At 40.2% G+C, this 13,330-nt stretch overlaps 1 protein-coding gene across 2 annotated transcripts in view; it reads left to right on the forward strand.

The window, feature by feature from the left end:
- The window catches only part of FETUB (fetuin B), a 28,479-nt gene extending 17,481 nt beyond the window's left edge, over positions 1–10,998 (forward strand). Inside the window, exons 3-8 of one of the 2 annotated variants that reach the window (XR_014794107.1) lie at positions 531–618; positions 2,519–2,682; positions 3,395–3,496; positions 9,184–9,267; positions 10,164–10,606; positions 10,717–10,998. Coding sequence is in view for 1 of the 2 variants with exons in the window: in XM_084873769.1 (XP_084729895.1) it covers positions 531–618; positions 2,519–2,682; positions 3,395–3,496; positions 9,184–9,267; positions 10,164–10,541 (816 nt within the window). In the remaining variant the exon portion in view is untranslated. Of the gene's footprint in view, positions 1–530; positions 619–2,518; positions 2,683–3,394; positions 3,497–9,183; positions 9,268–10,163; positions 10,619–10,716 lie in introns of those variants that run through there. The other variant, XM_084873769.1, reaches the window with a different exon arrangement.
- The last annotated feature ends 2,332 nt before the right edge of the window (positions 10,999–13,330 follow it).

Consider the following 13,330-nt stretch of genomic DNA (forward strand, 5'->3'; position numbering starts at 1 on the left):
CTATTGGACAAAACAGAGTTTAATTGGGGAATTTCTGAGAGTCCTATTGGGGTTATGACTCCCAAATTGTTTCCTACTTTTAAGACCCTTCTGTAGGCTCCAAGCCTGTGTTTAAATTGTGAGAAAAAGATCTGAGCTGTAGTGCTCCGGATGCATGCTTTAGGAAGACTGTGGAAGTAGTAAAGGGAGAGATTTTTATTTTTTAAATTTTATTTATTTATTTATTTATTTATTTATTTATTTATTTATTTATTTGTGTGTGTGTGTGTGTGTGTTTTAAATGAATACTAATGTGAAGTATTAGTATTGAGATTGGGAAATGGAAGGACTTACAGGATGAAGTTCTCAGAGGTGCTGTGGAAGAATTTTCTGAAATCTTAAGAGCTAAAGGGCCTGAGAATTGATCCTTTTAAAGATGACCATTGAAGAGGCTTGAAAATAAAAATAAAATGTCCAATTTCATTTTGGGGGGTATTTTAAGAAGTCAGAGTTTGTACCATGATGTCATAAAATATGTTTGTTGGTTTCAGATTTATGGCCAATGCAAAGCATTATATTATGTGAACATGCCACTAAGAATTCTTTATTTACCTGCTTATAACTGTACTCTTCGCCCAGGTAAGAGAGCGCTCTGATTTTGTTTCATTTTAATGAAAGATGAAAAAAGTGAATTAAGCAGGGCTATGCCCCTGATCTTATTTCCTATTCATACCAAGGCCAGGTTCTTAATATATCCGATATTTGCTTCCTCTGTGAAATTCAACTTGCACTGCTCTTCTTCCCATAATTAGTCTTCCTAAATTACCTGCAATAGTTCATTCATGAATATTGAATTAAATCCTAAATTTTTAGTCTGACATAAGTGGGATCATCTCTACACTGATCCCAGGCTCCCTTTCTAGCTATCTCTGCCATTACTTCCCTGACTACATCACCTCTGTACTTCATTCAAATGAAAACCCTACTCTTTTCTGAATATTCATCGCACTTTCCAATTTCTGCATCTTGCCTGTACCTTTCCCTCTGCTGAGGATGCCTTCCCCTGATACCCCCTCCCTTGTAACTCATATTTATTCTTTAAGGATCACCACCAATGTTCTCTATAATGTTCTTCTATAATGTTCTCTATTCAAGAAAGGAACAAACTCTCCTGTTCTCATTCCAATGAAACTTTAACCTAATCACTCATGGAGCACAGACTATAAACTGCCTTGATTTGAAGTCTTCTATTTTATTTCATGCAGAATATTTTACAACTTATTTCTTCCTGCTACAGCCTCCCCCGAGTTCCTAGCAAGTGTAAGGAGTCCATATATTGTTGAGCAAATGAACTAAGAATGAGGATGAAACTAATGACATTTCAAACATGCATATGTATTCATTCTGGGTCCTTCTTTAGAAAGCAAGCATCCAAGGCATAGGAAAATTGGATATGGCTACTTGCCAAACTAATAGGTGCATGTGACTCCCCTGGTGGATCTTGTTCAAGTACGGACTCTCATTCCATAGTTCTGTGGTGGGGCCTGAGAGTCTACATTTCTAACAAGCTCCTGTTATTACACTGCTGCTAGTTCCTTTGAGAAACAAGGCAACAGAATAAATGTTGTATTAGCCACAGTTGAAACTTCTTGGTTGAGAAGATAAGATTTACTTAAGTTAGAGAGCATCAACTTATAAAACAGATCAGGACACAAAAGTCTCAGGTACCAGAGGTATGGGAGGTCAGAAAGTGGCACATAGGGATGGTGCCACGAGTGACAAACTGTGGATGTAACTCCCCAAAGAATACCCAAATACACCCAAATAAATGCATAATTGATCAACTGTTTTGCTCTGTAAAAACAACTTGCAGAGAAGTTCCTAGACTGACTTTCACTCTAGTTTTGTAATCCCCAGTTTCTCTCAGTCAGAAATTCTTAGAATGATTATTCTAGCCTATCATACAATGAGTTGGCCAATTTCTGGCTGATTTGTATTTTTGAATCAGAGAGAGAGAGTGCTTTTACCTTTCATATGTCACTCATTCATTCACTCAACAAGCATTTGCAAAGCACTTGCGTTATCTCAGGTGTTTGGAGACTAAGAAATGAATAAAATATACCAATAATAACATTCCAACCTTTTAAGATACTCAGCTGGTTTACAGAGGCAATGATGATAGAAGGTATTGAGCTACAAATAGGGGGGGGAGGGTTATATCAATATAAACACATATGTGTTTTTGAACAAAAAACATTCAGTTTACACAACAAAAATCATAGCATAAATACAGTTGTGTAAGGTAAAAAAAATCTTGCTTTGATTTCTTTAATACATGATTGAAGGAATACATGCTCATTGCAGAAAACTCCCTGCTGATAGCTAAGTTTCATTCCAGATAATGCCTTTCCATGCCATGCCTTCCAAAACTGAATATCTTTTTTATTTAATCTTTGATTCTGTTGTGGTCATATGATTTATAGGATTAAAAAAACATTAAGGAACTTTATTTTTAAACTACTCTCTTTGGCATCAACAGTTTCTCGAAGTAAGATTCAAAATATGTGTCCCGACTGCCCCATTCCTGCTAACTTGTCAGATCCCAAAGTTCTGGAAACTGCCACTGAGACTCTTGAAAGATACAACAGGGACAGCGAATCAGGGCAGTATTCTCTTGTCAAAGTCACCCATGCTTCTAGCCAGGTAAGGTGGAAATCCCCAGTTACACTCACAATGTCTCATGCCTGTAGCTATTGATTTCTAAACTGAGAGGAGAATATTAAGGCACTTCTTTTGGTTATAATCCAATCTTTACTCCATGCTTTGGTAGACCTGATGCACATTCAATCAATTATGTTTCAGTTTCTAAGTTAGTCCATGAAATTTCTACAGGAGTTTTGGGATTTGATTTTACCTCATTGCCTTTAAGGCATGAATAGAAATGGACTCAGAGTCTCCTTGGTTTATTCTACCTAGGTTCACTATTTACTGCTACATTCTCATATCTGATTGACCATGGATTTACCAGGTCAAGGCCTGGAGTAGATGCTGAGTTTTGTGGATTAGGAGAAATGGAGGCTCATCTGTATTTGAATTATGTTGATATTTATCATATAAAGAAAAACTAATCTAAAAACAAAACTACTTGAAGAAAAGTAAGCTCACCCAAGGAAAGGTTTTTAGAATCCATTCAAATTTTTAAAAGGGGAGGAAAAAAATGCTGATTATGTTTTCTAAATAATGAAATCATAATACAGGTTTTAATCATGGTGGGAATTAGAGGGACAACAGAAGACCTGTATTGACAATGACTCAGGGAATGAATGGTTTCTGTAAATATAATGTTGCCAAACCTCAGCTGTTTCTCTACATAGAGAGGTTTGATTTTTATTTCTCAACTTTTGTCTCATACCAGTGGATGTTTGGCCTCTCCTACTTTGTGGAATATTTAATCAAAGAGTCACCATGTATCGACACCGAAGCCACCATTTGTGGATATCAGCCCACTGACTCTGGGGTGAGTATTCCTGAATGTCTTTATAATTTAAGATTTGTGTTCTCAGATCATCTATAAGTATGTATTGAGCATAAATTATATATGAGTTGTCAAAGACACTTTTCTCTTCTCAAGGAGTAACTGATTAGAGGTTGTGGTAGCTCAGATGCAATAATGTTTTATTGTAAATACAATTTTCATCAGCCTTTGCAGAAAAAGATCATAGAGGCTGTAAAATATAGAGAAACTTCCTCAGTGGTTGATTGTGGTCCTACTTATATCTGAACAAATACAGTTACATTTGGAATACAGTTTTATTCCTTGGACTATTCCTTAAGAAGGACAAAGTCAAACAGGACATTTTTGAAAGAATGCATCTAAGATGGAGAGGGTGCTTTGAAGCCATCTGACCTACCTGGTGGGATGCCAGTTGGCACATTGGTTGGTAACACAATTGGACAAAGTGCATCAAAGTCTTTTCTCCATTTATTTACTTACTAGAGGCCCAGTGCATGAAATTCATACACTGGGGTGGGGGCGGAGGGTGTCGGTCAGCTCATCCTGCCCCCTCTCACAGTACGGGAGCCCTCAGGGGATGTCCTACTGATGGCTTAAGCCAACTCCCTGTGGGCCTAAGCCCTCTGCAGGAGGCAACCTGGCTGATCAGGGAAGACACCACTCCCATCATCCTGCTGCTGCTGCCACTGCTGGCCACTGCAGCTGCCAAGATATTTTCGTCAACATGGATTCCAGTTCCTTCACCATGAAAAAATGACAACTTTCTTTAGGCATTTTCAAGATGTTTCTTTTGTAGGATATGACCTTTCTTTTTTTTAATCCTCACCTGAGGATATTTTTCCATTGATATTTAGAGAATGTGGAAGAGAGAGGGAAAGACGGAGAGAAACATCAACGTGAGGACATTTTAATTGGTTGCCTCCTGCATGAGCCTTGACCTGAGCCCCGGCCAAGGAGGAGCTTTCAACCTACGTACATGCCCTTGACCAGAATCAAACCAGACTCTGGTTGGCAGGCCGAGACCCCAAACCAGCTAGGGCAGGATATGACATTTCTTAGACCCTTCAGCAGCGGACCTTTATTTTTTTTCCTCCAGGAGTGTGGTGGAAAAACCCTAGATCACCTTCTTGGATTCTTATTAGGCAAGTTACCAAGAACACTGTGAGAGGCGTACAGGGAGCTTAGCCAATGAACTGAGAGAAAAGGTGTTTCCTCTGCAGCTCACACGCAAAGGCAGGACTGCTGGTGAGGTTCTGCCCTCGGCTGCGAGCATGCCCTCTCCGTCTCTCCCTCTCCCTCACTTTCTTCCTCTCCATCTCCCTCTGGTCCTCTCTCTCTAAAAAGCAGTGAAAAAATATCCTCTGATGAGTATTAAAAAACAAAACAAAACACAGAATAACAGATCTCCTGCTTGGAGATGCTGAATATGTAGGCCTAAAAGAAAATTCTTAGCTCTGTGAGGTTCCCTACATGAATTTCATTAACAATATTTGGAAAATTAGCCTAAGCCACACCAATGGTCCAAGTTTGTGCTTTTCTGAGTTTCAGGGAAGAATCAAATGATCTTTTGGTTTATTGTGTCAAAACAAAATTTTTCACATGTTAAGTACATAATTCTTATTCAAATACATAATAGCAGATGCAAAAGTTCTGTTTAACTCAGTGAAGGGACTGGCAGGATGGTAATGCTGTTCAAAGGAGATTACCAAAGATGAAAGCCTGAAGTAAAATTGCCAAATTAGATAAAATCTGGCTAATGACCTATAGGACAATAAAACCATCGCTTTTTTAATTGGTTTGTCTTCTAGACAGAAATTAGTTACATCTTTAAAAGAGTAAAAATTCTTTCATCTTCTCACTTTGCTGATCATTACATGTTGCTTTCAGGGCTGTAAAATGTCAAAGTATATGGAGCTTATTTTATTGTAAATAGTGTGTCAGAGTTATTGTTTCATAGAAAAAGAAATGATCACTCTGTGGCCTCTAATGCCCCAATTATACTGAAAGGACTCTAGGCCTGCCCTTGGCCTCAGAGGCTGTGGGTGGGCTGCCCTCTCCTGACTGGGACTGTGCTTGGCCACAGAAGCTGCAGGCCAGCCCCTCTGTCCCTGTCCATGTCTGTTCCAGCCCCCTTGTTTCTGTCTCTGTCTTAGCTTTGGGTCTCTCTTATGAGCACAACCTCCTCCTGTCCAGTAGTGACCTGTTATGGTATCCCAGCCTAATTGGCATATTACACCTCTCTCTCTCTCTCTACCAGAGGCCCGGTGCACAAAATTCATGCATGGGGGGAGGGCCCTCAGTCCAGCCTGCACCATCTCTAGGACCCCTCGGGGGACATATGACTGCTGGTTTAGACCCAATCCCCAGGATCAGGCCTAAACCAGCAGTTGGTCATCTTCTCATAATCTGGGATGGCTGGCTCCTAACTGCTTGCCTGCCTGCCTGCCTGATCATCCCTAATTGTCCTCCCTGCCAGCCTGGTCACCCCTAACTGCCCCCTGTGCCGGCCTGGTTACCCTCCAACTGCCCACCTGCTGGTCTGCCCCCCCTGCCACCCTGGTAACTCCCTAAATTCCCCCCCTTCCAGTCTGCTCGACCCCAACTGCTCCCCACTGCTGGCCTAATCGCCCTAACCACCTCTGCCTTGGCCCTGCCACCATGGCTTTGCCTGGAAGGACATCTGATCTGGTCTTCCAGTCTAATCAGCATATTACCCTTTTATTAGTATAGATTTTTAATAACAGCTTTATTAAGACATAATTCACACACCATTAAACTCACCCTTTTAACCTATGCAATTTAGTGACTTTTTAGTATGTTTTCAGACTTGTGCCACCACCATCTGTATCTAATTTTAGAATATTTTCATTAGTTTCCAAAGAAACCCCAAACCCATTAGCAATCACTCTCCTTGGTCCCTTACCCAAATCCATGGAAATCACTAATCTATTTGCTATCTCTGTGACTTTACTTTTATCTGAACATTTAATATAATGAAATCATATTGTATGGCCTTTTGAATCTATCTTCTTTCACTTAACATAACGTTTTTAAGTTGTATCCATTTTGTTGAATGTATCAGTGCTTCATTTCTCTTAATTATAAAATAATATTTAATTGTATGGATATACCATGTATTATTAATTCATCAGTTGATGAATATTTGGGTTTTCTTATTTGAGCTATTATGAATAATGTTGCTATGAACATTTGTGTACAAGTTTTTATGGACACATATATTTTCATCTTTCTTGGGTATATACCTTGAAAATATGTATCCTCTGTGACTAAAATTTCTCTTCCAGTAATTTACCCTAAGAAGTTTACTAGGTATATATGAAAAGATATAGCTTCAATGTTTAAACAAAACAAATGAGATACAATTTAGTGTCTAACAAAAGAGAACTTGTTAAATAATACAGAGGAATATTAGGTAATCATAAAGATCAAAAAGGTAATCATTACAAAGATCATAGAAGCCAGTGTGGCTCAGGGGTTGAGCATCAATCCATGAACCAGAAAATGGTGGGTTTGATTGCTGATCAGGATACATGCAGGCTCAAACCCCAGTAGTGGGCATGTAGGAGACAGCCAAATGAAGTTTCTTTCTCATTGATGTTTTTCTCTCTTCCTCTCTCTTCCTCTCTCTCTAAAATCAATAAAAAATATTTAAAAAATATCATAGAAGACTACTCAATGCCATAAAAGGATTTTCACAAAATATTATTAACTGACAAAAGAGGGTTATAAATAATATACATAGTATAATCGTATTTTTTAGAAGAAAAACTATATATGCATAGAAAAAAATATTAGAGAAAATAAATCAAATCATTTTAGGAAACAGGTTCCTTCCATGCAATTATAGGTCTTTTTATGTTCTTTCTGTTTATCCATATTCTAAATAACTATTACATGTGTATTAAGAAAACAAAATTATTTTATTTTTAAATAAAGAAAAGTTGAAGGAGCCCATAGTGGTTTTGTCTGAGAAGAGTGTTAACATGAAAGCATTCAAACCTGTAAAGAATTTTCTGAGTTTATTTATGCCAAACTGTCCACAATTCCTGAGAAGCAGAATTCTCAACGGATTTGGATAATGCTTAGGAGAATGGCAGTTTTTCACTTTGTTTTATACATTACAGTCAAAAAAGGAGATGTAAATGGGTTACATAAAATCCATTGGTGATAGATTAGGGAGGCAGGAGAAAGCAAAACTGTGGAGGAAGGAACCTCTTGGATTGAATAAAAAGTAAAAATAAAATGATAGACAATTCTTTTACTTAGTTGGGTATAGGATAGTTAATGTCAACAATTATACTTATTAATTTAGGTGGGTATAGGATAGTTAACAGTTAACAATTAACATGATAACAATAATAATGTAAGCATTTATGGTCTCTGTTCTTATAATTATCCCACTGATAATTGTAAACATTTGGTTGTGCCCTGAGGGATCCAGAAAAGGGGAAGATACAAGTTAAGCTGACATTTTAGGTATGTTATCTTAAATGCAAAAAGACAATAGGTTCAGTTAAGGTAAAGATTGACATTTGTCAGGGAAGATATTGGCCAGGACATGACTACCCACTATAAAGTGCCTTTAGTTAAAGTTTTAATTTCAGACCATCCTTTGTGATTATTTCAGATCTTTGAGTTTGCAAGACTTCCATGCAGGCCTTCTCTGAGCTTGTCAGGTTAGCTTGTGGCCGCTTTCATCCACAAGAGTTAACTCAGATGGAACACACATAAAGGGCTGCTCCATGAGAATTAAGAACAAATTTTTTAATTGACCCAAGGGTAGAAATAGGGCCAAGAGGTACTGTGTAGACACAGATTTCTACTTCATATAAAGAATTTTCTAGTAAAGTTTGTTCCTTAAGAAGTTTTAAATTTTCCATCATTGGAGGCAATTTAGACTTGTTAGGTGGTTACCTGGAGGGATAATCTACTAGTCCATATATAAAAGGCTAATTTGCTAAGTGTCCCTCCCTCCACCCAACTGAACATTATGATACACACTGACCACCAGGGGGCAGATGCTCAATGCAAGAGCTGCCAAGCTACAGTGACTTGGCAGGGGCAGTTCTTAGGTGATGCACCCTGAAACCAGAGAGGAGGGAGCCCAATTCCTACTGGAGCCACATGATTCCACCTTCGGTTGTGGGTTATGTTGTTGCTAGGGAACTGTCAGCCAGAATCTGGTTTACTGCACACTTGCATTTGTATTCCATATCCGGTATGACAGCAACTTTGCAGAGTGTCCTCTCGCACTCTGGAACCTCCCAGGAAAAGTCAGAGAACCAGTTTTGGCCCTATCCCCACAGACCAGGCCAAGGAACCCCACCAACCAGAGGAACCCCACTCATTCCACAGACTTTCAAGGCATGGTGCCACTCCATGGTACTGGCCAGGAAGGAACCACGGGAGGTTGGCTCCAGGGCATGTCCAGTCCCACTCCGCCAGCCACCTTCTAATTAATTTCCTTTCAATGTGCATGAATCTGTGCACCAGGTCACTAGTCTAGAGATAACTGGCTCAGGGCTTACCTATTGCATGATAGTAGCATATAATATTGGTTGGCTGTTTGTCCAAATAAGCAGAAAGCAAGTTGTTTTCCATTTATGATCATTGATAATTGTAAAACTCAAACAGCTTTGTATCTTTTCTCTCTCTCTTTTTTTTTTTAGCCTGTTGGTATTTGCAGAGGTTCTCTGGGTCGAAGATTTGAAGTAAAGCTTGTCAATATAAATTGTGACTTTTTTAAATCACAGGTATATTTTTTTTAATTCTAATTGTTTGTCTTTCTGTGAAGAAAAAAAGCAGAATATCTATGTTTTAGCTCTCCCCACCTCATTTTCTCATTTTATTTTCCTAAGATCCATGATCACCATTTTATTTAGGCTGCCCTGAGGTCACAATTATAGGATAGATAGTTAAAGACCTTTCACTCTTTGTTTTAGTCTCATTTTGTTCCTGCAGAATAATTACAACTTTCAGAAATAAGGACCTCTGAGCTGGGATGGCTCAGGCCCTGAGACATTAAATTCAGTATCCAAAGACCCTTACCCTGAACTGACAGGAGAAGTTGTTTCCATGGAAATACTTGGTCCCTCTCCAGAAATATTTATTGAGCACTTAATATGATACAGCCTAATATAGTTGATAGGGTTGTTGAGAGAGGCCACCTGGGTTCCATCCAGTCCTGCTCTGCTACCTATGAGCTGTGTGACCATGGGCAAATTCTTACCTCTCTGAGTCATGGTTGCTTCATCTATGAATGGGCTTGCAATGATTACTTCATCCAGTTCCATGTGAGAAATAAGTGAGAAGACTTGGATAAAAGTTGCTAAATTGGTCCTGGCAGAGAATAAACAATTAGTAAAGGTGCTATTGCTGCCATACTAGGAGCAGGGAAACAGTCCACTAGGGACTTTGAATACGCCATTTAAGTTCTCTGGATCAAGCTAGCAATCAAGCTTCTACCAGTTTTGGTTTCCCCTGGCCCTTATCTGTTTTGCTTTATAACCCTTTAACCCGAGGCCCATCTCTCTAGCTGGCTTCCCTTGAAACATTCCATCAGAAAGGCATAGAACAGCTTAGCCTGGCACCAGCGACAGCAGAGATTTCCCTAGGGAACATTCCCTTATTGAAACCATTTTTATTTCAGACTCTCATACCTGGAAAGCGAAAATTTGCTGTTTACCGGAGAAACAAAAAACCTGCACAGTCACCCTCCAAAGCTGTGCTAAATGGATCTGTCCAGTACCTTCCTGAACTGGATGATGCAGAATCTCAGGAAGTGGATCCTGAGGAAGCCTTCCTTGTGCACTTGGATCTAACCACAAATCCCCAGGGAGAACCCCTCGATGTTGACTTCCTCTTCCGGGCGCCTTTGTTTAAGAAGCTGATTGTCCTACCTTTCCCCAAAGAAGAACAACCCTCTACTGAGTGTCCTGGACAAGCCTATTTTAGTAACCCTATTATTCTCCCACCATCAGAATCACATAGAGAATTCCGTGATTACGTGATGATTGACAGGAGATGAGAGGTAATGGGAAAAGGAGACAGAAAGAGAGAAAGGGTTTGAACATAGAGAATAGCTAATAAAGTGTGTCCTTTTGAGTCCTCTTAGTCTTATCATTTTGGCTGGAAGTGGGAATGGGATTACAACCTCCCCTTGTACACAGAGCTGCATGCCTCCTAAACCATCCACGATAAAGTGTGTCCTTTTGAGTCCTCTTGGTCTTATCATTTTGGCTGGAAGTGGGAATGGGATTACAACCTCCCCTTGTACACAGAGCTGCATGCCTCCTAAACCATCCAAGATATCATTGCATGAATATTTGCCTTATGTCTTTCACCTTTCCCTTTGTAACGATTACTGACTTTTAGCCAAATGTCTCTGATGTGGGACCTGCCATACTTAGGAATACCCTCCTCTATCTGAGCAAGAGCATATTGTGATTCTTTTTATCAAAATTAGATAAAAATGGAAGGACACCAAGAGCCTGAGAGTCATCACAGAGTTTCATGCTCCTTCTACTCCATAATTATTTCAACACTAAGTATTGATCAGATGTTGTTGGCACAAACTTCAACCTAAAGGTGGAATTTCCGGGGGGAGGATCCAAGATGGCTGCACAGGTAAACATCTAATCGCAGCCGCACACAACAATTTCAATAAAATTCAACTAAAATATAAAATGAATTTCCAGTCAGTCAACAAGAAAGTTGACTGACTGGAAATTCTACAACAAGAAGGAAAGAGAAAACCAGAAGGAAAATCAGAGGAGCTGTAAAAGCCTAAGGTACAGAGACACGCTACGCGCCGAGAGGACTGAGCCAGAGAGGAGGGGAAGACTGAGTGCCTGGCTGGAATTCCCTAGCGGGAAGGAGATAAAAGCTCCAGACTGTGCTGAACCCTAGACCCGACAACACTGAACCCCAGTTCTAGGCCAGTCCCTGGGGACCCAGGCTCATATAGAGGAAGCCTGGGCTGTGAGGCGGAATAGCAGGGGAGCGGCGAAAGGCAGAGCCCCCAGAGGCACACACATTGCGCACAGAGGACGGACTGTTGACTCTGCTGCTAGATTGCCCTAGCGGGAAGGAGACAAAAACTCCGGACTGTGCTGAGCCCCAGTTCCGACTGCACTGAACCCCAGTTCTAGGCCAGACCCTGGGGACCCAGGCTCATACAGAGGGAGACTGGGCTGTAAGGCAGAAACCTGGGGGAGTGGTGAAAGGCAGAGCCCCTGGAGGCATGCACATTGCTTGCAGAGAAGGGAGGGTTGGCTGTGCCACGGGATTGCCCTGGCGGGAAGGAGACAAAAGCTCCAGACTGCTCTGAACCCACTTCCAATCCCACTTCCAACTGAACTGAACCCCAGTTCCGGGCTCATTGGGGGAGAGATTAGGCTGTTTGGTAGCAGGCAAAACTGGAGGGCACCTGACTCTCAGAGGTGCTTGCAATGAGTACTGAAGGACCCTGAGAAACACTGAGACTCAGGAGCCGCATAGGGTGTGGCTGATGGAAGCCAAGGCTGTAGGCTCCATCCTGAAACTCCGCCCCAATCCAAGCAGAATACAGAGACTTTTAAGGCTACCAACTCAGGGAAGCTGCAAAAATGCTGAGACAAGGAAACAGATCACAAACAAAAGAAATGGAGGACAAAAAGTGACTGGATATAGAGTTCAAATCTACGCTTATAAGGTTTTTCAAGAATTTCCTAGAAAGGTCGATAAGACCTATGAGGATATGAAAAGGGATCAACTAGAAATAATAAGGAATCAACAAGAAATAATAAGGGATCAACAGGAAATAAAGAATACATTGTCTGAAATAAAAAATATTATACAGAGTCCTAAAAACAGAATGGAAGATCACAAGAATCAAATCAAAGATTTGGAACATAAAGAGCCAGAAAATACTTCTCCACAGAAGCAGGAAGACAAGAGAATCCAGAAAGATGAAGATAATGTAAGAAACCTCTGGGACAATTTCAAGCGAACCAACATCACAATTATGGGGGTCCCAGAAGAAGAGAGAGAGCAAGATACAGAAAACATACTGAAAGTAATAGTGACAGAAAACTTCCCCCACCTGGTGAAAGAATTAGACTTACAAGTCCAGGAAGCACACAGAACCCCAAACAAAAGGAATCCAAAGAAGACCACACCAAGACACATCATAATTAAAATTCCAAGAGCAAAAGACAAAGAGAGAATATTAAAAGCAGCAAGAGAGAAACACCTAGTTACCTATAAAGGAGCACCTATACGATTGTCAGCTGATTTCTCAACAGAAACCATGCAGGCCAGATGGGAATGGCAAGAAATATTCAAGGTGATGAATAGTAAGAACCTATAGCCAAAAATAATCTACCCACCAAAGCTATCACTCAGAATCAAAGGCCAGATAAAGAGCTTCACCAATAAAAAGCTAAAGGAGTTCATCACCACCAAACTGGAATTATTTGAATTGCTGAAGGGGGTTCTTTTGGAAGAGAAAGTAAATAAAGATAAGAACTATGAACAACAAATACGTAACTTTCAACAAGTGAATCTAAAATCCAAGGAAATTAAAAAAAAATCTGATGAACAATATTAACTGTTGAATATAATAGAATCAGAGGTATGGAAGGGGAGTGAACTGACGATTCTTGGGGAAAAGGGGAGAGGGGGATGTGGGAAGAGACTGAACATAAACTGTGCACCTATGGATGAGGACAATGGGGGTGGGGAAAGGGCAGAGGGTGGGGTGGGAACTTGGTGGAGGAGAGCAATGAAAGGGGAGGGGGCATAAAGGAACATTTGTAATAATATTTATGAACAATA

The sequence above is a fragment of the Pipistrellus hanaki genome (genome assembly GCF_964339955.1).
Source record: "Pipistrellus hanaki genome assembly, chromosome: 2".
In the NCBI taxonomy this organism is placed as follows: domain Eukaryota; kingdom Metazoa; phylum Chordata; class Mammalia; order Chiroptera; family Vespertilionidae; genus Pipistrellus; species Pipistrellus hanaki.